Consider the following 25,613-nt stretch of genomic DNA (forward strand, 5'->3'; position numbering starts at 1 on the left):
TTGTGTTGGAGGCACTTTGGGAATTGCTTGGCCGTGACTTGGCCCACAGAGTTTTCGTGATTGCTGCCAATCCAGGGTATGTGCACATATCACCCAGGGCTGCAATGTAATTAGCTTGATTTTGTGTAATCCCTGGTTCAAATATGTGGTGATGTGTGAATGGGAAGACCTAGCAGCCTCCACATTTACCTTGGCTCACCTTTTTTCTCTTCGACTATCTCCTTTGATTGTGTGAATGGATTCGTAATGCCAACAGGATCTCTGCTTCATGTCAAGGCTGTCGTTCTTGGGTCTGCTTGTGCAACTTAGTTCTGCGGGGTTTTTTTCTAGTTAATCAACTTGTCTCCCTACCTCATATTAAAAGCATCTGATTATTATTTTGTTTTTTATGTCCATTTGCGCTTACCAGTTTACAGTGAATCAGGGAAGGAAGGTACCGTTTTCATGGTTTCTAGTTGTGTCTTTCTCTGGAGGCCCATTGAAGGAACTCTATGCCTTGTGATAGACTGGGAGTAAACTGGCGGCTCATTGGATGGACTGATTCATTTCACTGATTCTTTTATCTCTTATTTATCTCTTTATTTTGAAATGGTTCGGGCATCTAAGGCCTGGGTCCCCCATTCTGCGGGGAAAGCCCTGTTGAGCAAAGATCTGTTCCCAGGCAGACGTGGGATCAGGTGGGCAGTGGCCTTGTCTGGCATTTGGGGATCTCTAGAAGAAGCCTGACAGGCAGGCGGCTCTTTTTTTGCACAGGCTTTAAGATAATAGAGGAGAAAGCAGGACAATAAGAAGCCAGCATTGATAGGAACTCAGGGCTGAAAGCTGACGATTGCATCTGGTGGAGGTCAGGAGAGGGAGGGGTGCTGCGCCTTGACTTTAATTCCCCCCCCCCTTTCTCAAAAGGGACGAGTCCAAGGGGGCGCAGGTTTCAATCTGCCTTCTGCAGCAGTTGGCAAGATCCCAATGGAAGACACTTTAGCGTAAATAAGTTAAAGCGCATTTGGGGCGGCGTTGAGGGAGTCATAAATTGCCTTAAAATATCTTTGTGGGGGTTTTTTGGGGGGGGGCGAGAGTGAGTAGTCGCCATCGTTCCAAATGAAGCCGGAACGTTCGTTTCTTCGGGTTTTTGTTGCAGCAGGGGAAAGAAAATAACGGCGTCCCTTCTTCCGGTGCTGGCGTGCGTGCGAGCCCATTGGCCGGCCGCACAGCCAATCCGGGGTCGTCTTCCTCTTTGCTCAGGCTGGGCCACGCCCACCCGCTGCCTGGTTTCGCGTGTCCGGGTCGCCCAGGGAAGGACGCGCGAGGGTTGTTTTTTTTGCACGTGGGAACGCGGGGCTGGGACACGGGTTCCCCGAGAGATGCGGCTCCTTCGCGTCTGGAAGAAGATCTGGGCGAGGAGGGGCGGCCCCCGCCGAGAATACACGGTCTGCTTCCTTTCTCGGGGGTCGCCTTTGATCCCTGCCTGTATTTCTGGGCGGCTCTTTTGCCTTTCGGGGGTTTCAAGGGCGTCTCTCGGGTCGCTGCTTAGTTTGCTCCCCCCCCCCAACCTGCTTTTTTTCAGGAGGTGACAGGCAGGCAGGCATTCAACCGGGAAGGCTGGACCTGCAGGCTGCCTGGGTTTGGAAGGGCTGCTTTTCGCTTGTGCGTGCAGGCAGGTTCAGGACAGCCCAATCAGGCAGATTTTCGGAGAGACGGTTGGCGGTTTCACGTCTTATCCCAATTCTGTGCCTGATCCGCCTCTTGGTCTTATGAGCCTCCCTGTGTCTTTGTGCCTTTCCCGCACAAAAGTCTCACTCTCGCTCTTCTCCCTTTCCCTCCTTAGGCAGCATCTCTTCCTTCCCAAGTTGCAGAGCGCCTGGCACTTTACCAGAGGCTGAAGGCTGCTGCAGACGAGCGCCAAGCGGAGCAAACCCTCCGGGAGAAGCGTCCAATCTTGGTCTCCTTGCCAGATGGTCGAAGCATCGAGTGCGAATCCTGGACTATCACCCCTTATCAGCTGGCCTTGCAGATCAGGTGACTCTTAAGCACCCAAGCAGCTCTTTGCAAAGATCCCAAGATACTTTTTTCTCATGGAGTGGCATTTATTTATTCCAGGCAAATGTGTTTTTTTTTTCCAAAAACCATTCATTGATCAAAACGAATCTAAACTCTCCTTTGTCCCCCAGTCAGAATCTGGCCAAGACGGTGGTGACGGCACGAGTGAACGGAAGCCTTTATGACTTGGATCGTCCTCTGGAGGGTGATGCCACTGTGGAATTCCTGGGGTTTGATTCTCAGGCCGGACAAGAGGTGAGAGGCAAGGAAGGAGCGCATTTGTTTGGGAGAGAGAAAAACGGGTGGTTGCACACTCAGCCTTCGGTTGGCAGCGCTTCAGTCTGTCAAGGGCACCTTTTCCCCTTAAGAAAAGTGGGGTCCTTGTCTAGCTGAGCGCAGAAGGACCACTTCCAAGGAAGGGGCAAGGTGTCTCTGTTGGATGGATCTTTTGTCCTGATGTCGTTCCATGCATCTCCCTTGGCAAGGAATAACTCAGCAGGCCAACTCTGCTCAGTGCCCCCAGGAAGGCCGGTGCCCAACCGTCTCCCTGAATTTCTCCCCAGCTGTTCTGGCATTCCAGCGCCCACCTCCTGGGCGAGGCTGCTGAGCGCTTCTATGGTGCCCTGTTGTGCCACGGGCCCAGCACCGACCAGGGCTTCTTCTACGACCTGTATTTGGACGAGGAACGGTAGGTGGGAACCTGGGGAGAGGGTGTTTGGCAGGACATTAATGGCCCCGAGAGGAGGTGGGGGCGCTTTGCTTGCCCGCCTTCATTCGAGGAGATGTTTTTGCTATGTTTTCTGCACTGAGTAGGGGTTGGTCTGGATGACCTCGGGGGTTGCAAGATTCTGTAAATAAAAAGAATGGACAGGGTGTAATCCCTGCTCCTTTGCACAACCTTTGCATATCTTCAGGATGAACAGGCATGACAAAGAGGGTTTCCTGCCCTGTCACTGGGCCCATTCGAAGGGAGGGCAGCCCCTCTGGGGCCCTTCACATCAATGAAGGAGCCTGTCATGCTTCTAAAGCCCACTAGGTGTCCTCGCAGGCTGTGCTGTGAGGTGGTTGTGATCTGTCACTTGATTGAGTGGAAGGGCCCAGCAGGTGGCAGCATTGGCTGAGCCGACTTGGATGGGAGACCACCAGGAGATCCCCAAGTGATAGACCAGCTTAAAAAGCCACACAAAGACTCTGGCAAAGAGGAGGAAGAACTCTTCCCTTGGTGGTTCATTTTCCCCCAATGCCCCGTTTTATTACAATCCGCTTCCCCTCCCCCGCATCCCTGAATCTTCCCATCCCAGGAAGGTGTCTAGTAAAGACCTCCCCACCCTGGAAGAGCTCTGCAAAGTGACCGTCGCAGCCAAGGTCCCTTTTGAACGGCTGGAGGTTTCCCGAGAGGATCTGCTGGAGCTCTTCAAGGTAGGATCCCTTGATGGGATTTGTAGTCCATCCTCCTCAGAGGCTCCAGGTGGGGGAAAGAAAGGCAGCCTTGGGTGCCCTTTAGACGGACATTGGCAGAGTTGTTTTTTTAAGATCCAACATGGAGGTTCTGGGCCCAACTGCCAGGAGAGGCAATTCTGCCCATTTGGGGGGGCTCCAGAATGTGGCCTTCCTGCCCTCCCCCCTTGGAGCTCTTCTCTGCTTTAACGGACAGACTTCAAAGCCTTTGACAGTGCCACCGCCAGCAGCCGTTGCTTCCCGCTGGCATTTCCCTGCCCCAATTTCTAATCCCGTAAATTCACCCGTCTGGGGAGAGGAACAGGTTGCTCAAGGCTTTGATGGCTGACACATTTTTTTTTTTTTTGAAACGGGAACACAGACGCTCGGGCCGCCACAGGATGTGAGGAGGCCTTGAGGTCTGGAAGAGCAGCTTCCTGAAAGCATATCTTAGTCACGGTGTCCCAAGTAGAGCCTCTGTGGTCAGGAGCAGTTTACCTCAAGTGCCAGTTGCCGCAGAGCTGGCTGGCTGTTTGGGGAAACAGGAAGTCGAGCGAAAAAGGCCGATCATCTGAACAAGCAGGATTGTTTACCACCCAAACAACTTGGCTGCTGCCAAGGGTTACCCACAGATGAGCCAGCATTTTTCAGGGGCCGATTCAGAAAATGGCTTTGCAGTTTTTATTTACTTGTTTTTTTACTAATCATCCTTGGCGCCTCCATCCAAAACTTGTGTTTGTGATGACCCGCAGTAATAAAAATAGCTTCCGAATTATCTCAGAGAGAGGAGGTAGACCTGTAATTAAAGCACAATCAAAAACAACACAGCAGTTAATTATAACCTACTTTGGCAGCCGAAATGACCTAATTTTAAAAGTTTGTGTGATTCCTGATATCTTTTCCTGCACGAGAGCAATCAAGAAGGATCACGCCTCGCCTCTAGTAGCAGGGAGTTCCAAAGCCCCTGGAAACCTTTTGCGAGAGTTTTAAGTGGAGGGAGGTGCCTGATTTATTTCAATGTCTCTGGATTTCCCAGAGTGAGGGTTCCTTAAAAAAGCAGCAGGGTCCACAGCGTTTTTAGGCTGTTTTGATTATTTTTAGACAACTTAGAAGCCAGCTTTGCTCCAGAATGAGACAAAATTCTTCAAAATTGGAGAAGGTTTTGACTCCAGCCGTGAGTCAAACCTTTGGCTTCAAGCAGCTCACCCATCCTGGTGGGGAGTGGGACCTGCTGCTTGGTTTTCAGCTCCGAGGAGAGACGAGGTGCAAGGAAAAAGGCTGGAGGAGGAATGGGCTGGGCAGCTGGGCATGGGATGGCAAAGGGAGAAGAGGACATGGGTGCAGGTGAGCTGTCCTCCCCTCTGGCTCTGCCGCCTTTGAGGCGGTGGGGAGGATTTCTGTTCGGCCCTTAATAAAATGAATTAATGGGGAGGGGGTGTAAACGTTCTCCCCAAACTTCTGGGTCCTTCGGCAGCCCAGATGGGAATCGATTTCTCTTCCTGACTTTCAGCACAACCGATTCAAACTGGATATCATCGGACGGCGCGTGAAGTCTCGGACTGCCACCGTCTACAGGTGAGCCAGGCCCTGCCTGACCTGCAGCAGGTGGGGAGGGGATGGGGATGGCTGCCCAGCGGCCCCCTCCCCAGATCTACAGCCCCAGAGGGTTTCCCCTATTCGGCCCATGTTTGGCTTCCTTTCTGGATTGGCTCACTTGCTGGAGTTACCTAAAGACCAGCCCACGCTGCAACCTTGCTCTGGATATCTAGAAACACCCTTTAGCAAATTCTGCCAGGGAGTCACATGCTCATGAGGGCTAGAAACCTGAGCAGTGTTCAGATGACTTAATTTACAAAGACAGCTGTAATTCTCGTGAATTTTGCAGTGGTTGCATTTATTGCAACAGACCCTCAAGGAACTCAGCCAGCCTGCTTTCCGCATGGCCTCATCCTGCTTCCTCTTTTCTGTGCCTAGATGTGGGACGTTAGTCGATCTCTGCCAGGGGCCCCACTTGCAGCACAGCGGGGAGATCCGAGCCCTGAAACTCCTCAAGGTTTGTGCCCCCACCCCCTCCGAGACGAAAGCATCGAGTGGTTTTCCATCACATGCTGGGCAGATGGTTAAAATGTTCCAGGCCTTTCTGGATTGCAAAGAGAATTTAGTTTAAAAGTCTAAAATAAAAGGCGGGCCTATGCTTTATTGTAAACAGCCCATAGACCTTCAGCTGTCAGACAATTTTAAATGCTTAATAAATAGGAATACATTTACTTGCACACTCCAGGGGTCTCCGCACTTGTTCAGTTTAAGATTTGTGGACTTCACCTCCCAGAATCCCTCAACCAGTCATACATGGCTGCCTGGGGAATTCTGGGAGTTGAAGTCCGCCAGTCTTACAACGGTCAAGTTTGGAGACCTCTGGTTTACTCAAGAGCAACCCCTGGGGTTTGTAAAGAGCCCGGACTTTCCCTCTTGCTCTCTGCAAACTGCGTAGCCTCTTGTCTTGAGTGGCTTTCCCTATCCTGAAGCAGAACGATGGGAATTGTAGTCTCTCCAATTGAGGCTGGACCTTTCCCCATCCTCCCTGGAGAATGGGGGACTCGGGGGTCCATGCCATGTGGGTAAATCTGGGGCTCGCTGTGCAGCCGATGAAGCCAAGGGGGCAGGCAGGCCCCTAGCCGAGTTGGCACAGGCCCCAGGAGCGCCCCCAAAGGTGCCACCCATCCTCCTCCTTCCTTTGCAGAACTCTGCCACCTCCTGGCAAGGAGACCCCTCCGGAGAGTCCCTGCAACGCATTTATGGCATCGCCTTCCCCAGCGCCCAGCAGTTGGCCGCCTGGGAGCGTGCCCAGGAAGAGGCTGCCCAGCGGGACCACCGGCGCATCGGAAAGGTGGGTGCCCGTGATACAGGCCTCGACTCTCTTGCTCTCTCGCCCTGTGCCCAAGACGACCTCCCTGGGCCAGGGAGAAACGTTAGTATTCTTGGTCCATCCAGGGGGGGGGGTTTGCCCAGGATCACAATTTCCACGCAGCTGAAATGTTGAGAATGGCTCTTCCGACCTCCTTCTGGACTAGGAACTTGGGATGGCCTCTTCAGATGAAAAGGGAGGTTTTTTTAGTAACTTTCTTTCCCAAAGCAAGTGGTTTTTCCCCACCTGGGTGCGTGTGGATTGAATTTAGGGTGAAATGGAGAGGAGGGGGCCTGTCCTGGCCTGCTCTCTCAGAGGGGAATTTTGGAAGTTAGACCCACCCAGGCCAGCTTCTCCGTCTTTCTGGTTTCCTGGCAGGACCAGGAACTTTTCTTCTTTCATCCGTTGAGCCCCGGGAGCTGCTTCTTCCTTCCCAAAGGGACCCACATCTACACAACCCTCATGGACTTCATCAAGGTGTGTGTGTGTGTATCTGTGTCGTGTTGTGTGGGGCAGAATACAGCACAATCCCCCTAGGTGGGTAATGAAATAACGCCCAGCCTGGTAGAGGGAAAACGTAGGTTGTTTGGCTGGGGCCTCCTCTCCTCTTCCCCCTTGTGTAGAAACAGGAAATGTGGCTCTTCTTGTCTGATTGGATGGAGAAGGCAGAGGAGCCGGATTAATGGATCAATCGATCGATCGATTATTGGTTTCTTTATTAAGTTTCTATGCCTGCCATCTCTGGCAAGGTGACTCTTGGGGGGGGGGGGGGCTACAAATTGCAGAAACCAGTGAAAAACAGTAAAATGATTCAAAGGAACCGACATTGAAATATTATTAAAATATTCCACGCCTACAAGAGCCAAGAGGGTCGATGGATGGATGGGCTTTGAAAGGTGCAGGCTGGGCTTCCGTGGAAGGAAGGGCCCCTCCCGGATCCTTCCCCATCTGAGTAATTTGGGGGGGGGGGTGTTAAGCTTTGGGGAGGGTGTTTCTCCAGGACAGGCGAAGCGGAGACGTGGGAAGCTTCTTGGGGGCTGTTTTTGCAAGATTATTTCCCCGTGTCTGGGAAGATGGTGCGAAGGCCTCGGTTTGGAACTGGGCAGGTTTTCAAATCAATGTTGCAGGAGGCGAAAACGTGCTGGGTCAGGCAGGTGTTGGTAGAAGTGGAGCTGTCTTTATTCACACCCGCAGGTGGCATCGCTCAAACAGGCCCATTTGTTTGCAGAGCGAGTACCTTAAGCGCGGCTTCTCCGAAGTCATCACCCCCAACGTTTTCAACGCCAAACTCTGGGAAATGTCCGGTCACTGGGAACATTACGGCGAGAACATGTTCACCTTCCCTGTGGAAGACCAGACCTTTGCCCTCAAGCCCATGAATTGTCCCGGCCACTGGTGAGGGGGGGGGGGTTTCTGGTGGTGGAGGGGGGGTGAGATTTAAGATCCAGACGCAAATCCGGTTCCCTGGGAGGACCCCCGGAGATCCCACCCGCTTCTGGAATCGGGGAACGATAAGAGGGTTCCTTCTGGGAGCTGAGATCTCACCTCGTATTTGACAGCCTCATGTTCAGCCACCGGCCCCGATCCTGGCGGGAGCTGCCCCTGCGGCTGGCCGACTTCGGGGTGCTCCATCGCAACGAGTCCTCGGGGGCTCTGACGGGGCTGACGCGGGTCCGGCGCTTCCAGCAGGATGATGCCCACATCTTCTGCTCCATGGACCAGGTGGGGAGGCTGGCCGGGAGATGCCAGCATGGCTGAACCCGAGAGCTTCATCTTGCGGTGCTGAGCAACGCAGGGCTGACACGCCTGGTGCCCGCTTGGGAGGGGGCTACCAGGGCAAGCAGCTGAGGATCCCCTCCCCCTCCTCTTCCCAATTCAGCTGGAGGGCGAGATCAGAGGCTGCCTCGATTTCCTGCAGGCCGTTTACTCCGTCTTCGGATTCACGTTCCGCTTCTTCCTCTCCACCCGCCCCCAACACTTTCTCGGGGACCCCCCTCTCTGGGATCAGGCCGAGCAGGTAAGAATGGCAGCGGCAGCGTCACCCTCCGCCACTGGCAGGCAGTCCTCCCGTTGAGGGTGAGGGTGAGCCCCCCTCCAGACCAGCTGCTGGGGTAGGGAGCCAGGTGGGCTTGGAGCGCCTCTGCCTCCCCGTCCTGCCACAGCCGTGAAGGGGCCCTCCCTGCGGCTGGCACAGCCACTCTGCAGGCAGCTCTGTTGTCTTTTAAGGTGGGTCCTTTTGCTGGGTGAGACTTGGGGAGGTTCTCGGCTTCCCCACTGACCCGTGCCAGAGACGGGCCTTTCATGCGGGAGCCGCCCTTGGCAGCAGCCGTGACGGGATCAGGACAGCCTCCTAACAGCTCCCCCTTTTCCCTCCCAGCTGTTGGAAAAGAGCCTCCGGGAGTTTGGCCAACCATGGGAACTCAACCCCGGGGACGGCGCCTTCTATGGGCCCAAGGTCAGTCGGGGCTGGTCGGGCAGCAGCCCTGCGGGAAGGGCTTAGACAGAATCAGAAAATGGAGGGGTTCCTAAGAGGTCATTTAGCCCAGCCCCTGGCGGAGGTGAGATGCTTTGACCGGTGGCTTTCAGACACGGAGTGAGGGCTGCCCCCGCCCTCCCAGAGAAGGGCTGAAGAAAGGGCAGGCAAAACGGCCCCACAGCTTTGGGGGGTAACGAATGGGAGATCGCCATTGCCTTTTTGGCTGCTGCCTCACCCGGCTGGCTGCCTGGCCCTCCTTTCGCACTCCGAGATCCTTCTGAAGCCGCTTCAGGCATGAATCACGGCCTGGGGACGTCACCGCTGAACTGTTTATGTTTTGGGCGTGGTGCCCCAGGCCTGCTCTGCCCACCCCCGCCTGGGTTTATGGGGTGACTCTGAGTGATCTCAGGCTCGTAAATCTGAGCGTTGACTTTGCCAGCCGGAAGGGCAGCGAGGTGCCAAAGGGGAGGCTGCCTTTGCCTCTGACCTCTGACCCGTCCACCTTCCTCCGCTCCTGACCTCAGCATTCCTGTCTGCTGAATGGGTCTCCTCCAGGCCAGGAATCCAGTCGTCCTCCTCCCCGGGGCTGCCGGCCCCTTGATGCCCACCCAGGGGTGAAGTCCAGCAGGTTCTGACAGGTTCTGGAGAACCGGTAGCGGAAATTTTGAGTAGTTCAGAGAACCGGCAAATACCACCTCTGGCTGGCCCCCGAGTGGGGTGGGAATGGGGATTTTGCACTATCCTTCCCCTGCCACGCCCACCAAGCCATGCCACGCCCACAGAACCGGTAGTAAAAAAGTGTGTATTTCACCAGTGCCAACCCCACGCATGGCACATGGAGGTCATAACCTCTTGCCACAGAAGTGGGTGGCTATGGAGCCGTAGCCTGAATGGAAGCAAGTGGGCAGTGGCCAAGTTTCTAGTTCTCATGATTTGCAGTTTTAGAGCTCCCCCTCCTTCGAACTGCATGGCCTCCACACAAAAGGCTTTTGTGCCAAGTCAATTCCCTGCCTGGGAGGCAGCAGCTCAGGAGCAGCTGCGTCTTTTGAGTTTAAAAAACGGAGCCACTTGAGTAGCTGCGAGTGGCACAGCTGGATTTCCGAGCCGTGCAGGTGCTTAGATCCTCCAGGGCGGCTCTGATTCTCCACCCAGTTCCACGTTTATTGTTTCAGTAGCCGTGAGAGAAAACGTCTCTTCAGGGCTGGGCTGATGCCCGAATGCCCCCTCCCGTCTCATCCGGTTTAGCAGCAGCAGCAGAAACAGAAGGGCCCAATCCTCAGGGGGGGAAAGCTTTCCGTGGATTTTCTCCACCTCGAGATTCTTCACTTTTGGGCTGGTTGCAGTCCAACCGGTGAAGCTTCCTGGAGGACGGTGGGCTTCCTCGGGGGGCTCAGGCTGATGCTTCGTCTGCAGGTGGACATTCAGATCCAGGACGCTCTGGGCCGATACCACCAGTGTGCCACCATTCAGCTGGACTTCCAGATGCCGCTTCGCTTTGACCTCTCCTACCAGGGGTGAGGGCCCCTCCCTCCCTCCCTCTGTCCTTTGCAAGGCCCACCCTGGGAAAACTTGGGGAATTCCTTCCTTCCTCCCCCCCCCCCCACTCCTAGGCTGGAAAGGGGCTCTCGATCACTCGGCAGAAGATTTGGGGGGCCCTCCTGGCCCTGAGGCTCTCCTCTCTCCCCCTTCCTTCATCCCCAAATCCTCTTTTTTTCCTTACTCCCGTATTTTTGGCTATCCCCTCCCCCCCCCATGAAAAACAAAAATCAAGTTGCATGGCGTGCATCCAGACAGGCCTGGGAAGAAAATGGGCTTTTTTGTCAAATCTGTGGGGCCTTCTCCTTTTTAAAAAAAAAAAAAAAAACAACCACCACAATGATCTAAACGTTAGCTCAGCCTCTGGCCCTGCCTCGGGCAGGCAATCCGGCTGTGACCGCAGAAGCCCTGCGTGACGCTTGCGGGGACTCAGCGACGTAGACGGGAGAGGCGCTTCCGTCAGAGGGGCGGCTGAGCCCCGAGTTCCCCTTTTCCCTTCCCTCGGCTGAGGCCTCTGTGCCCCCTGACGGCCCCCCCCCCCAGGGGAAGAGGAACCGCCAAGCAGGAATCCCGGGGAGGGAAAGGCAGAGATGGAGGAGCCAGGGTGAAGAAGTGTGGGGGGCTCTGGTGCCACAGCCAGAAGTCCCCAAACGTGGCACCTCGGGGCCAGAGCTGCTCTGCCAGTTGGTCATTTTAAAATTGTTCGAATTTGGGGTGAATTGCAGGGCGGCCCTTTGAGCCAAATACTTTCTCAACCCTCCAATGCAGAACAAGGTTTCTGTCCGTCCATCCATCCGTCCCCCCAGTCCTGTCAGCCCGAGGTGGGGGGGGTGAGCTGAGAGGGCCAGAATTGGGCTCAATGCCACCGCTCTGCAGGCCCATCCCAGCTCGAGCTGGGCTTCAATAGAAACAGGACTTTTGCGTTTTGCTCTTCCAACTTCCTAGTCCTTATGAAGGCAAAGGGGTGCTTCAGAGCATTGGGTGTGAGTGGGTGTGATTCCCTTCAAGCCTGCATGGTGAGAGGCGCCCCCTCCCTTCTGATTAAAAGACGAGGGGCTGCAGAACAGTGCCCCCCGTTTTAGTCTCTATAGGGCTGGCTGGACCCCCCCCAAAAGGTGGCGGGCAGAGGCCCCCCGGGGGTGGCACGAGAGTCCCAGCCCTGCCGTCTGTCTCCCCTGCAGCAGGAACAATGGGGCCCCCGAGAGGCCGGTCATGATCCACCGGGCAGTGCTTGGCTCTGTGGAGAGGATGCTGGCAGTCTTGGCCGAGAATTACGGGGGCAAGTGGTGAGTGAGTGGGGCCCTCTCGCTCAGCCCCCCCCGCCTCTATTTCCGCTGAGTGGGGGGACGGGGGGGCTCAAGAGCCACAAAATGGGGTCTCCCCCGAGGGGGCAGGAATTAAACTCTCTTCCAGTTAGGAGGAGGGGGGCCCACCAGGCTTCTTGCTGGCTGCAGGGGCCCGGAGGAGTGTTGGGTTTTGAGGGTTGCCAGGGTGGGATTGGCTGGAGGGGGGGTCCAGGCCAAGCTGTGCTCTGCTCCCCTCCCCCAGGCCCTTCTGGCTGTCCCCCTCCCAAATCATGGTGATTCCGGTGGGCCCGGACGCAGAGGAGTACGCTGCCGAGGTGAGAGATGAGCCCCCCCCCTCAATGGCTCAGCCAGGGGGTCAGGGAATTGGGGGAGGGGATAGAAATCCCAGGGAGAAAGGCTGAAATGGGGTTGGGGGAACCTTCCAACCTCAGAATCAACTTGGGCGAACGGTGGGCATGGGGGAAAACGCCCCCAATTTGGCAAGCAAGCAAATCTACTGCAGGTGCTGAGAAGACCCCCTCGTTTGGGGGAGTTGGCATCCCCACAGCCTCCCACCCCCCCCGACTCCCAGTGCAAGAGCAGCCGGGGGGGGGGAGGGGGACTGAACTGGCCTTTGCTGGACTCTCCTCTGGGCAGGTCCACCGGCTCTTCCAGCAGGCGGGATTCCAGACAGACCTGGATGTCGATTCGGGAGTGACCCTCAACCGCAAAATCCGAAGAGCCCAGCTGGCCCAGTACAACTTCCAGTTTGGTACGTTGGCATCGGCCGGGGCTGGGGGGGGGGGCGCAAGGGAAGTGGGTGGGTCAAACGGACTCGGCTCAAACAAGCCAGGAGAAGGTGGGCCACCAGAACTCGGGAGACGACCGGATCTCCCATGTTGCTGGGCCGAAGGATCCCAGGCACCGATCTCTCCTGGTGGGAGATTTCCCTCCTGGTGGTCAATCGAATCGCTTCTGCTCGGCTGGGCAGGGGGATGCAAAGGGTTTGTGACGTAGCAGGGAAAACACAGAAGTGGACTCATCAGGCTTTTGTGAGCAGGGGTGATTGGAGGAAGGGGCGAGGGGTCTGGTGGTCAGGCTGCTTCTCCCCTGCAGTGGTCGGCCGGAAGGAGGTGACCCACCGCACCGTCAACGTCCGCAGCCGAGACAACCACCGTCATGGGGAGAGAGATTTGCACGAGGTGCAGCACCGGCTCCGGGAACTCCAGGAGACGCGGGCCAGAAACGCGGAGGAGCTCTTCTGAGCCAAAGGCTGGCATGCTTCACGGGCCCAGGAGGGGGCTCTGAGGCTCCACCCTTCGTTCCAAGGACCTAGTCCTCACTGAGGAGTCGAGGCTGAGAAGCAGCCGCCCGAGGGCTCAGGATCTCCCGCCGTCAGGCACCTGTCTCCCTCCTAGCCGAGTGCTCAGGAGATCCCCCATCCTTCCTCGGGGGGCAGCACAGCTTCCTGGAGCGCCTGGCATTACCTGGGCTGATCACCTGCACGAGGCCCAGCTGGGCCACCCTCTGGAGGTTCTCCGCAGCTCTGGGACTCCCCCCCCCCCTTCAGTGCCCTTTCCTGGAGGCATGCATAGCTGTATTTGGGGGAGGGGGTGCAAAAACCTTTCCTGACCAAGGAAGGTCAACTTACAAGTTAGCTCTGGATCCCCTGGCCAACCCTCCCCCCAGGCCCCTCCCTCCCTCCCTCCTGGGGATGTTTTGATGCCCCTGCAGATAAGGGCTGACCCCCCAGATGTCCAAGGAGTGACACAGAGGAAGCTCTGGGGGGGGGTCCTTCCCCCAGCTGACTCAGATGCTGTCCCCCCCCCCCTTGCTTAAGAGCTGGAAACTTCCATAATCCAAAGGAGAAAAGCTGGGAGGGGCAGCTTGAGCTTCTCGCAAGGATTCCTCCCGTCTCTCTCAGGAAAATGTGTGGCACGCCTGTGAATGCTCTGGGCAACTGAACCTCCATGTTCCAAGGCAGTCTACCTCCGTGTACAGGGAAGGCTCTGCTTTCCGGAACAGGACGTGCCTGTTATGGCCCATCAGCAGACAGGCCTCCCGGAGCCGGCCTTGGTGACGGCTCCCAAAAACAGTTTGGCCCCAGAGGTGACTGTCGATCAGCGCTGACTCAGTTGTGCTCGGAGCCAGGTGTGGCTCTTCTCCCTGGAGGTTCGAAACAGCTCCTGAGTGGAGACTGGCAGCCGCTGCACTGGGGGTGCTGTGGGGGGGGGGTGTTGCAGCCCCTCCCTCAGGGCTCCCTAACCCTCAGTGGGGCAAAGCATTTTCACTCGCCTTTCGGGAAAACCTCCCCAAAGCATCGTTCACCTGTAGCAGAATGAAATAAACCCTCTTCAATCTATGCTGGTTTAATTCACTTCCTTAAAGGGGTGGGGGGAGAGGCTGCTCTTAGTAATTTGTACAGGGGGCACCTGCGGTAAGCTCAGCACTCTGCCCATGCTCAGGAGCCTGCTTCTGTGCGGTGGAATCGGGGGTCCCCCGCCTGCTAAACGGTGGGATTGTCCCTCCCCAGTGTGCACTGAAGGCAAGAGGCTTTTCTTTGCCCACTGAGCCTGGCATCTCCTGGTTCTCCTTTGGAGGCCTCACGCCTGGCCCCCTCTGGCCTGCACCCTTCTGTTGGGAGAGGGGCTGCCCCAGATTTCCAAAGCCGAGGGGAAGGGCGGTGGGCACGGGGCCAAGGCCGTCACCTGCTGGTGTGTTTCCCCTCAGGGTCTTGGCAGGAACGGAGGTGCCACCTTCGCCCGTCTTGCGTCTTTGCAGAGGGGTGGGGGCCGTTCTGGATTGGGGGGGGATGTCATTTTCATAACTGGCCACTTGTTTCTCAAGGAGCTGACGTGTCTGTGCAATGTTTGTCTTTCATAACTGCTCCCCCCCACCCCCCCCACCGGCTGTTTTCCAGGGAGCCCAACGACTCATGTGAGCAAAAAGTGAGTGGGAGGCCCTGTTGCAAACCAGCCCTCCCCTCACTGGCGGGGGGGGGCACCGGTCTGGGCTCCCTTGCGCAAATGGGCTCCTGACACCCACGCGCCCACCTGCTCTCCTCCTAGTGGCTTTCTGCTAAAAAAAACAAAACAATGTGGACCAGACCCTTGAAAATTTCCACTTCTCTGAGAAAGTCTTCCATCCATCCTTCCTTCCTCTTTACTTTTTCTCTTTTCTTTTCTTTTCCTCCTCCTCTCCCTTCCCTTTCAAAGCAGGCCTTCCTTCTTAAGGCCAGCCCTTCTTCCCCCAGGGGCTTTCCTGGCTGAATTAAAGGGTGGGGGGGAGCATGGACCCGTGTTGTCAGGCCTGGCCTCAGCTGCACGTCCCAAGCCCACCGAGGGACAATGGCAGCTTTGTTCCTTCCTGGCGTTACTCATCCTGACACGGAGGTGCGGAGCTGTCTTGAGCCTCTGCAGCTCATTACCACACTTGCTCTCCTTGGAACAGAAGGCAGGGCTCCTTCAGCCCTCGGGCCGCACGTTCCTTCGATGCCGAGGATGAGGGGCAGGTGCCCTTAATTTCCCCAATAAACTTTGGCCAACCCTCCGGAGGGCTGAGATCTGGGCTGGCAGAAGCCTGTGGTGTCCCAGGGACGTTCCTGGCAGGCTGTTCTCCAGCCAGGGTCAGGTGAGGCCAACCTTGACCCGGAAGGGTGCCAGGACACCCAGCTTCTCTGGGGACACTTGAGGACATCCATTCTGCCCCTTGTGAGTCCAGGAAAGTCCAGAGAAGTGGGAGGCCTGCTAGGATCTCCGGGCAGATGGCATCGAGCCAGCCCTGGCCCCACGGAGTGCCCCCTCGAGCCACTTTTAGGACACGGGAGGGTTAGGGGCCCAGTTAAGTTTCCAGGCTGACCTTGAAGGAGCCAAGCCGGGTCTGCTGAGATGGGATCTTGGCCTGGAAAAAGGCCACCCCAAACTGCCCTTTCGACTCACAGCCGGGGCCACTTGAGTTGCGGCTCACCCTGTGCCAACAGGAAAGGCCCAGGAGTGCCTCTGCCTCCCCTCAGGCTGGCCGGTCACTTCACGGAGGAATCCAGAGGGTTCCAGGGAAGGCAACTTCAGTGGGTCCTTTGTCTCTGGACATAAAAGAGGAAACTTCTGGCAGAGGGAAGACTTTGGAAATGCCGGTTTTTAAGGGCAGCCTGCAGAAACAGAATCCCACCCGGGGAAGGGAGGAGATGCTCTGTCACATAGCAAAATGGGGAGGGTCTTCCGGAATCCCATGGCTTGGCTTAGAGAGTGGGCTCTGTTGTCAGGGGAGACAGCAGGGAGTTTCAGGATGTTTGCAGTCGATTCTGTGGCTGACCTCATGCATCGCCCCAGGCCAGACAAAGCAAAACCAAGATGACCAGCAGGCTGTCCAAAGCAGGTTATTGTGGCTCGTGTGGTTTAACGCTCAGCCACAACGGCTCTCCTCCGGCCATGGATCAGCTGCACCCAGGGAGGATGCCTGGCCAGCCCCTCGCCCAGGTCCTTCCCCACAATCCCTCGCAAAGAGTCTGCAAGAGAGGGGAAAACCGGGAATTTTGACTTACAACGGCTGGCATGACAATTAGTGGACAAGACAGGAAAATTGCAAATGACACCAAACAATAAGGAGGAATAAGGATTGTTTTAAAAACTTAAGGTTTTCCCCCCCAAAAATAGCCATTTGTGACGGCACACCAGCAACTAAAATGAAGGAAGGGGATGGAAAAAGAAAAAAGTTACGAAAGAAAGGGAGCCCGTGAGAAAGTGTGCTTTTTAATATTTTAAGGGTCACCCATTCACATTTGCCTTTGAAATTCCATCTGCCTTTTTGCAGTCTCTCTTCCTTGAGACTCACTGACTGCTGAATTCTGAACCTGGCTCCAGAACCATGGAAGTGGTGGATGGGAGTTGTGGTCTGAAGGAATACTCTCTTGGGCCAGGCATAACCACCAGGCTCCTGGGAACTGAGGCGAATTCTGCAGAATCGGGCTCCTGAGTCTGTGTAGAGGAAGGCTTTAAAAGCTTTAATCTCTGAGCATGTGTAGAATCCATGTTTCTACCCCAGAGTGACCACTGGCCTACATGTAAGAGATGCTGAGGTTTTACCCAAAAGGTTGCTTCGTCTTTGACTGGATTCGAGTTAAACAATTCACAAAGAAGTGAGCAATTCTTTTCCTGAAATGCTGATTTTAATCTCCCTTTTGTAATCATTGGCACCAGAAGGGGGAAAAATGGGGGCTGCTAATTGCTTCAGGCCACTTTTCCACCAAGTTATTTTTCCCCCCAATTTTTGATTCATTTTTTGACATCCCCAGAGATGGGTGTCTGTCTCCTGCTGGGGCTCTTCGGTGAAAGAGCTTCAGTTCCCCTCCAAACCGAGCCTCCGTCTTCTATAAAAGCAAATCGTAAGGCCAAAGGTAATGAGGGAAATGAGAAATCCGTGCTCAGAAATCCAGTCTTAAGGCTCTAATTAAATATAGTGGGAACATTGCAACACTCTGAAGCGGAAGGGTAAAATCCCCTCTTTGTTTCCTGAGTTATGGCTCACCCTGACTTCCAGGTACTTCTTCAGCCCTTCCAAAATTAGCACCCTCTTAAGTTTGGAGTGAAAGTCAGGAGCCGGATACTTTCCCCCAGTTAACCGTTGCTGTTTGCTCCACTATTACAAATCACAAAAATACGTGATTACAGCTTGCAAAACTACGTCACTCTTGTTTTGCTGTCAATCTTCACCCTAATCCCTGTTGAAACCACTTTGGTCTGGAAAGCTGGCTGGGCAGTTTCAGGGGCCGGTTGAGCCACCCAGAGGGCCCCTCCCTGTGTGGAAGTCTTCAGACTTTGGGGTCCCTGAGGGGGCCGGCGGTTTCCCCAGTGGCGGCTTTGGATTTGCTGAGTCCGGCCCTTCTGACTTTGCGGTCACACGTCTCCCTTCGGCCACACGGGTCACACATGCCCTCCGGCAAAGGCCCACCGCTTGGGGGTCAGGGTTCGGGAGGGGTTGGGAGGAGGACGAACCCCCCCCCGCTTGAGCAAGGGACTGCGGTTTCAGCTGACAGCATTTCAAAACGACCAACCTCTGGAGAGGCCATGACCCCACTTTCCCCCCCTAGAAGTCTTCAGCCTGGCCTGCCGTTTTTTTAAAAGTGTTTCCAAGGAAACATCACGATTTGGTCCAGGTCCTCCCCAGGAGCGAAAGGCTGCCTGAAGCCCTCCCAATGTTGGTTAGGAGGGCTGGCCCTCAAAAGGAAGAACCGGTCCCTGGGCATCTACATCAGCTGCCTAAAGGGGCCCTTCCTGAGAGATTTCTACCCACCTATTATTCCTGGAAACACAGCCTGGACTACATGGGCCATCAGATTCTGCACCCAACCCCAGAGCCCTTTCAGCCAGAGGCCGGATGCTCATTCCCACAATGTGGGGAACATCTGCAGCACAGCAAACTCTGGGTTCCTGTTAATCTGGTTGAAAACAGGCCTCGGTTGGTAATCTAATAGATCCCGAGGGATCTATTGCTGTGGGACGCAGAAACAGATCTCTTCCAAACACGGCAATTTTGGGGTTGCCCCCCTCAAAGGAAGCCCCAGCAGGAGACACGAAGCCCGTCGGGCTCGGGGCCAGGGGCAGCTCTTTCCGCCTGCTTTGATGCGGCCAAAGACCCCCCTCCCCACCCGCCCCCTTCTTCGGAGGCTTATCTGGCTCCGCTCCTACCGGGGACAGGCAGCCCAATTCTCAACCTGGCGCCGAATCTACTTCGGGATCGCTCCTTCCGACGGCCGGGATGCCTTTTCAGACCCCCGCGCTGTGCTCGGAGCTATGGGGCTTGTGGGGAGGGGGGGCACGAAAGGGGCTTCTAGGGACTCCCAAGAGCTCCCATCCCCTGAAGCAAGGGGGAGAGATAAAGGAGGAGGGGCTCTATCCATCCGGCCTTGCTGCGTGAAACTGCTGCCTCTCCCCCCCCCCAAAATCCCGGATTAGGCAACGGGCCGCTGTGGTGTCGCAACCAACTCCGGGTGTGGGTTTTTTTCGGCCGCCGCCGCTTCTCCTTTTTTCTTGCCCTGTAAGCGGATTCCGGGGTGCGTAGCAAGGGGGGAGGGGGGAAGGGGCGCTGCTCCAGGCCCGTCCCGTCCCGTCGTGCGGGAGGCGGGGAGGCGGCCGGGCGGGTCCTGCCTTCCGCGGAGGCGGCGTCTCAGCCGAGCGGCTGGGCATAAAAGGGCCGGAGCCGCGGCGGTAGCAATCCAGTCCCGAAGCGAGCAAGAAGCAGCCCCGGAGCGATGCCCACCATGACCGCCGTCTGGCTCTGCCTCTGCCTCGGCTGCCTCGCCGCCTGGCCCGCCTGGGCTCTCTCGGCCAGCCAGGCTCCGCCGCCAGGTAGGTCCGCCAGGTGGGAGAGCGGGAGGTCCCCGCAGCTCTCCTTGCGCAGCCCCCGGAGGGTGGTGGCCGGAGGGAGGGTCCGGGCGAAAGGCGCCCCTCGGGGGTCCCCGCTCCTGTCCTCCCGGCTAGCTTGGGCGACCTGAGAGCAGCTGGGTCCGCTCTGGGCGCTTCCCCGGCCCTGGGGCTGCTGTTGTGGGGCCGGGAGAGAGAGCGAGAGAGAGAGCGATGCCTCCCCCCGCCCCCTGTCTCCCTAAAGTTTGTTGAATGCCCTGCTTGCTGGCCCTTGCATGGCGCCCGGGGCAAAGAGCGAGGGAAAAGTCCCTTCTGTGTTGGTTATGGCAGCCAAATTGTTTGGCCAGCGGACTTTTCCATCCTCCAGGAAAGGGGGGCGAGGCTTCTGCTGGCCCAGGACTGGCTAAAGGGGTGGGAAAGTGGCTGCAGTGGGCCCTTCCTGGGGCTCAAGGGAAGGAGGGGGCCACAGAGTTTGCCAGTGGTGGCTCAGGGCCCCTCCATCCTCCAGAGAAAGAGGGAGAAGGAGCATGGGGGGGGGGTAGTCCAGTGACTGGGCCACATTTCAGTGTGGGGAGACTGGTGGGTCTGCCCTTGTGCTGAGGCTAGAAAGGGTGACTTGGATGGATGGAAGAGATCAAAGGGTATTCAAGTGACCCCCCCAATGGCAACTGCCAGTCCTGCCGTTTGAGCCCCCCCCTCCCCCACAGAGGGAGGGAAGGAGCCCATTGGCCACCAGCCTGTCCCTCCCTCCTGGCGTCTGATTGCCTCCAGCTCAGTGATGGAGAAAGGAAGCCTAAGATGCCCATTCAGGGGAAGGGGAGCCAGGGAAACAGCTCTCCTTTGGGCTGCTGGAACACCCCCCCCCCCCCAAAAAAAAAAAAAAACTGGGTCAGCTCTGCCAAGAGGCCAGGCCAGGAACCGCTGAGCTGTTGCGATTGTGATGATTTGGGCTGAGTTGCTGTGTCATTCACTGGAAACCTCACCATGAGTAATCCCTCAGGTGCAGATTTAGGTTTCGTAGCAGAGCCAGTTTACTTCCGCCTGAATCTCTTTGCATTTTGGGGTGGGGGGGAACATCCGGGGCTGAGCTGGCAGAGAGGAGACAGTGGGTGCAGGTCAGGCCAAGGAGTTTCCTGTCTCCCTGAACTGCTGCTCTCCACACCTCCCATCATCCAGAACTCAGCACTGGGGAGGGGGCTCCTTCTGTTCTCCTGGGGGGGGTCTTCAGCTGTCCAGCCTGAAAGCTCTACTTCCACAAAAAGTGAATGGAACGAACTACAATCAAGCCATGATTTAGTGCAGGTTATATGTTTGGTTGGACCACAATGTGATTGATCAACAGCTGACTCAGCCGGTTGTGAGTTAACTGGGAAACCACAGTTAAACAAACCATGGTTTATCAGAAGAGGTGTGTTTCTGGGCCCAATCCACGTTTAACCTCCACTTCCTCTTCCTTTTCCAGCCAATGAAGACGATCAGCCCCCACTAGCCCAGTTCCCAGTCGAGATCTCTCAACACGACGTTCTTCCGGATGCGATTTCACGGGAGTTCCTGATGCAGAAGATTCAGGAGAATCTGGAAGACGGTGAGGCTGCTGAGGAGGGGCGGGGAGGCACTTTGGGGCTTAGATGACAGTCAGACCCAAACCCAGATGGAGGAGCCTCACACGGAGAGAGAGAGAGACCCATTGTTTGGACCGAGCTAAGTCCAACATCCTCAGGGCTCACCAAGGCCCTCATTCTGCAGGGCAGGGGTCAGCAACCTGTGGCTCTGGAGCCGCATGTGGCTCTTTCACCCCTCTGCTGCGGCTCCCTGTCACTCAAAATATGCGTCACGACCGCCAATGTGCGACACCCGGCGGCATGCAATTTACTGAGCTTTTCAACCATGGATAAATCCAAGAAAAGAAAAGTTTCAGAAGAAAACAGAACGTTTAATTCAACTACATTTGCTAGTTTTGTGGCCGCTCGAGAAATAGTCAGGCACGGGAAGGGTTTTGTGGCTCCCGGTGTTTTCTTTTCTGTGGGAAATGGTCCAAATGGCTCTTTGAGTGTTGAAGGTTGCAGAGCCCTGCTGCAGGGGAACTTGGTGTCCCACTCCCACAACAGGAAGGGCTGGAAGATTGGTGGGGGGAAAGCAAAGGGCAGCCCCTGAGAGCCCCCTTCCCTGCAAAGGAACCAACTGAAGAGCAAAAGAGAAGCAAAGAAAAATTAGGTCCAGGAACAAGAGGAACCTTCCTGGATGCAGCCAGCAAGCAGCTTGTTGGGTGTTGTGTTGGTTTTCTGAACCAGCCGGAATAAGGGAGCGCTTTGGGGCCCCCCCTTTATAACCCCTCTCCCCTTTCCCTCCTTGTTTAGGGCAAGAGGAGCTCCCCATCCTGGTCCACGGGGAGCCCCAGTCGGTGCCCCTGCAGCCCAGAGGGAGAGGGCCCCCTTGCAGGGAGGTGGGCTGCAGCCGCAAGGCCCCCTTCTACAAGCTGGAAGACTTCCCGCCAGGCCGCCCCTCCCTCAGCAACCTGGGGGCCCTTTGTGCTGCGGGGCGGAAGAAGCACAGCTACGGGCCCTGGAACCTGCCCCAGACCAGCTTCAGCCACCTCTCGCGCCAGGGGGAGGCCCTGAACAAGCTGGAGCTCCAGTTCACCCGCTGCTGCCAGCTGGCCGAGGACCAGAAGCTGCCCTGCGCCTCCAACGAGGTGAGTGAGCCCCTGCGCCCTGGGTGCGTTTGTGCCTTGGTGTCACTCTGGCAATGCTCTGCAAGGGCCTCCTTTCGACCAGGCTCACCCCAAACTCTCCTGGACCCTCATGGCCAGGTGTGGGAAGCAACTGGAAACTTTGCTCTCGGCCTTAAAAAAAAGTCACTGAGTTATTCAGGAGTCACTCATCCCTTCTCCACTAAATACATCTTAAAATAACGGCCGGTTGGATTGCACCTCCTCCTCCTGCTCCGTCCCATCCCCCCCATCTCGGAGAGAGGGCCGAATCCACCCAGAAGTCTCACCTGGAAGGCCGAACCGAGTGGGCCACTGCGGGTCTTGTGAGGTCAAGTGTCGCAACTCGGCTGGGTCTCTGGTGCTGACTTTACACACCCCCGTATCTTTCTGCGGAACGTCTAATTAAAAAACCCCACAAAATATTTACATGTTTACCTGAGCTGTGAAACCGGCTGGGACAATTGGTTCGTGCTGTCTTACCTGGGAACCTTTGAGCCCTGGGTGGGCAAATATGGCTGCTTTACCTGGGAGTACCTGGAACTCCCAGAATCCCTGAGCCAGCCATGCTGGCTGGGGAATTCTGGGAATTGAAGCCCACAGGTCGTAAAGGGGTCATAATTGCCCACCCCTATTTAGCCTTTCGTCCCCTGAGTCTTCCCACCTTTTAATGCAGATCCTTCCTGGTCCTTCGCACAGGGGGAGTCTCCTCCCCCTCCCCTGGTGGCTAATCTCTTTTCCTTGTTTCTTTCCTCCCCTCCCCCTTTTCCAGTGGGAAAAATGCCTGGCCCGGTTTTGCAAGCAGGAGTTTTCGACCAAGACACGGCCCTTCCACTGCTGCCGTGCAGGCCCCCGCGAGGCCCGTCTCAGCTGCTTCGCTAGCCAAGCGCCCTTCCCCAAGTACGAGGGCGAGGGGGCATCGCTGGACCTGGCCAACCTCACCACCACCATCCTGGACTCCATTTGCAGCCAAGCATCAAGCCAGGCCAAGCAGTGAGTAGTTCTCTCCCACATCCTAGGGTCTTCTTGGGCGGGGGGGAGGGGTTGGACTAGATGACCTCCAAGGGCCCTTCCAACTCTGTTAATCTGTAAAAAATATTGGGCGGTTGGGTTGGAGCTGCCAGGAAGAGCTTCTCCCTCCCCTTGGGAGCCTGAGCACTTAGGGGGACCTTCTCTGAAGCTCTTCCTCTTCACCTGGGCTGGGCTCTTCTGGCAGGGAGTGATGGGGGTGGTAGTCCAAGCCATCTGGAAGGCATCCTGTGGAGCAAGGGTGTGCCATTTATGCCAACCGGTTAGGATACCAATAGAATAAATGTATAGCTGGCACATTTTCAGGATCTCCCAAAAGAGCCCTTCAAACATGGGGGTGGGGGGTGGGGTCTAATTGATGGGTTCCTATAAATTACAGCAATTCAATGCAAGAGGTCAGATTTGCTGACCTACGTCGCCCTCTTGTGGCTGCAAAGTAAAATGCATCTAAGCACTAAGCCAGAATTGTTTTGGGAGATTGGAGGGGCTGGCAGACCTCCCCGCTTTCCCAAACGCTGAGTGTGGCTTTCCTCCTTTTGTGCAGGAAGCCCAGCCCGGCTTTAGTCCAGAACATCACAGAGTCCTGTTGCAAACTGCCAGAGAGCGAACGGACCCTCTGCGCCCAAGGAGTGGTGAGTCTCCCATCTGGGGAGGGTGGGGGGAGGACATATCTTCTCTCCTGAGGGAGGGGGGGGGGCTCCCAAGAGCCTGTTTTCCACCCCAAGCGGGTTGATCCGGAGCCCTTGAGTGGGATCGGAAGCGATGAAGTGAAGCAGCTGCTTTCAAAGGGCCGGATGTGAAGGAGCTCGGTTTGACCCCTCAATCCTCTTTTCTTCTCCCCCAGAAATCGCAGTTCATCACCGCTTTCTGCAGCTCCCAGAGGCGCGCCTGGAAGGACCCCCAGAAATGCTGCGCCCAGACGGAGGAGGCCACCCGCAACGACTGCTTCGACCGCAGCTACCTGGGACGCGTCTCCCTCCTCCGCAGGGAGCAAGAAGAGGAGGAGGAAGAAATCGTGCTTCCCACCCAGACGGCCTCCTGAACCCTCCCGGGGCCTGATCCTGCCCTCCTCAAAGCCCCCCCAGCCCGTCCCTGCCTCTCCTTCCCTTTGGCTGGCTCCCTCCCCAAATCTGGGGGTAGGACCAGAAACCCTCTCCCTTCATGGACTTTATAATCAAAGAGGGTCTCCCTCGAGAGGCTCCATTCACGCACTTTAATTCCTTGACAGAAGCCGCAGGCCGGTCACAGCCAGCCGAGCTGGGGGGGAGGGGATTCTGCAGCTCCTTCTTGGCTTTGCTGCTGGAGAGCACTTGGTGGGGTTTGTAGGCATCTGGGAGGACAGAAAAGGGGGCTCTGGCTGTATCCCACAGACCTCCCCTGGCTTGGCCCAGGGAACGTCGCTGCCTCTCAACTGTGGGCTGCTCCAGATCCTGGACGCCTCTCTGTCCCCTAGTGGATCCCTGCAGAAAGATCGGCCGTGGCTTGTCTATCTAAAGGGATTGACTACCTTTGGGATCCAGCTTTGCTGTTTGAAAGAGAGGGCCAGGAACGGAAGCCCCGTGAATTGGAGAAAGAAACTGATTTTGGCTGAGCTTCCAAACTGCAGCCCCCTCCCCGCCGTGCCTCCCAAACAAAGAAGGGCGTAGCAGCCTCCAGAATGGCTCTTGCCAGCCCTAAAGGCAGGTGGTGGCGGCCGATTGGCATCTTGCTCTACCCAGCTGCATATCTGCCTGGTGACCAATCCTAGACTCTCTGCTTGTAACAAATGCCTTGGGAGAAAGCGATGACATGGCCTCGTGCCAGAGGCAAAGGGTTCGATAAATAAACCACTTTTTGGAAAAACAATGCAACTTTGTCTTGTTGTGATCCTTTCCCCCGCCTCCCCCCACTCAGGGCTGAAATCCAGCAGGCTCTGACAGGTTCTGGAGAACCGGTAGCAGAAATTTTGAGTAGTTCGGGGAACCGGCAAATACCACCTCTGGCTGGCCCCAGGAGTGGGGTGGGAATGGAGATTTTGCAGTATCCTTCCCCTGCCACGCCCACCAAGACACACCCACAAAACCGGTAGTAAGAAAAATTGAATTTCACCATTGCCCCCACCCCCAATCCAAGCTCCTTGGGGCAGACTTGGAACCCCAGTCTCTCAAAGAGAACCAGAAATCGATTAAGGGGAGACCGGGGGGGGGGGAGCCTCATCCTTGGCTGATGGGTGTCCAAACGCAGGCCAGGGGGGCAGATGACCTGTGGGGCCAGAGCCCCTCTGGAACTTCAGGATCCGTATTTGGGGTGGGGGTGGAGGAATTTCACTAGAGCCGGAAGAGAGGAAAGGGCTGGTTCCCGTGAGGATATCACAAGATCCTCTGTTGGTGAGCTCACACTCGGCCTGCTGTTCTCCGGGAGAGGTTGGGGTTTGGCCAATGGCCGGCGGGCTCTGGATCGGGAATGGCGGGACAGAGAGAGGGACGCAGGGGGAGAAGCTGGCAGGCGCCCTCCTTAAGGCAAACATCCCTGTGGCTGAGGCTTGGCAGGCGACGTCCCGAACAAGAAAGGGGAATCAGGGGCCCTTTTAACCCTCCACCCTCGACTGGTCCAGCTGCAAGGCTCACTGGGGCAAGGAAAGCGGCTTTGGGGGCCAAGGGCCAGGGAAAGGGGGGGCCCTTGCAGGCTGGGTGTGTCTCTGACCTTGGTTGAAAGGGAGAGGAAGAGTCCAGGTTTTTTAAAAAAGATGCTTTTTGGGGAGACTGCTCTCCCCACACCGCCAGGAAGAGCAAAAATAGGCCATGGAGCCTCCTTCACCTGCTCTGGTGCCTCTTAAGGATCTCCAGCCCATCTTACCTGGCTCTGA

General features: G+C 56.5%; 2 protein-coding genes across 3 annotated transcripts; both read left to right on the top strand.

Annotated features, from left to right (window-relative positions):
- The first annotated feature begins 1,216 nt into the window (after positions 1-1,216).
- Positions 1,217-14,036, top strand: LOC117670113 (threonine--tRNA ligase 1, cytoplasmic-like). 2 transcript variants are annotated; one of them, XM_034425037.3, is made up of 18 exons: positions 1,217-1,424; positions 1,823-2,013; positions 2,166-2,289; positions 2,598-2,722; positions 3,336-3,453; positions 4,982-5,046; positions 5,446-5,524; positions 6,212-6,358; positions 6,755-6,853; positions 7,605-7,771; positions 7,936-8,098; positions 8,256-8,393; positions 8,754-8,831; positions 10,266-10,366; positions 11,570-11,674; positions 11,937-12,009; positions 12,332-12,446; positions 12,791-14,036. In XM_034425037.3, the coding sequence occupies exons 1-18, from the start codon at positions 1,359-1,361 to the stop codon at positions 12,937-12,939; spliced, it is 2,103 nt and encodes a 700-aa protein (XP_034280928.2). In that variant the 5' UTR covers positions 1,217-1,358; the 3' UTR covers positions 12,940-14,036. The 2 variants fall into 2 exon arrangements, 1 of the variants encoding a protein (XP_034280928.2); XR_004592578.3 differs by lacking the exon at positions 11,937-12,009.
- Positions 14,037-18,334: 4,298 nt separating this feature from the next.
- Positions 18,335-24,613, top strand: ECM1 (extracellular matrix protein 1). Its single transcript, XM_034425039.3, has 6 exons — positions 18,335-19,017; positions 20,495-20,617; positions 21,390-21,724; positions 22,512-22,732; positions 23,313-23,400; positions 23,613-24,613. The coding sequence occupies exons 1-6, from the start codon at positions 18,921-18,923 to the stop codon at positions 23,808-23,810; spliced, it is 1,062 nt and encodes a 353-aa protein (XP_034280930.2). The 5' UTR covers positions 18,335-18,920; the 3' UTR covers positions 23,811-24,613.
- The last annotated feature ends 1,000 nt before the right edge of the window (positions 24,614-25,613 follow it).

The sequence above is a fragment of the Pantherophis guttatus genome, chromosome 18 (genome assembly GCF_059756535.1).
Source record: "Pantherophis guttatus breed Tessera chromosome 18, ASM5975653v1, whole genome shotgun sequence".
NCBI classification, from domain to species: Eukaryota; Metazoa; Chordata; class Lepidosauria; order Squamata; family Colubridae; genus Pantherophis; species Pantherophis guttatus.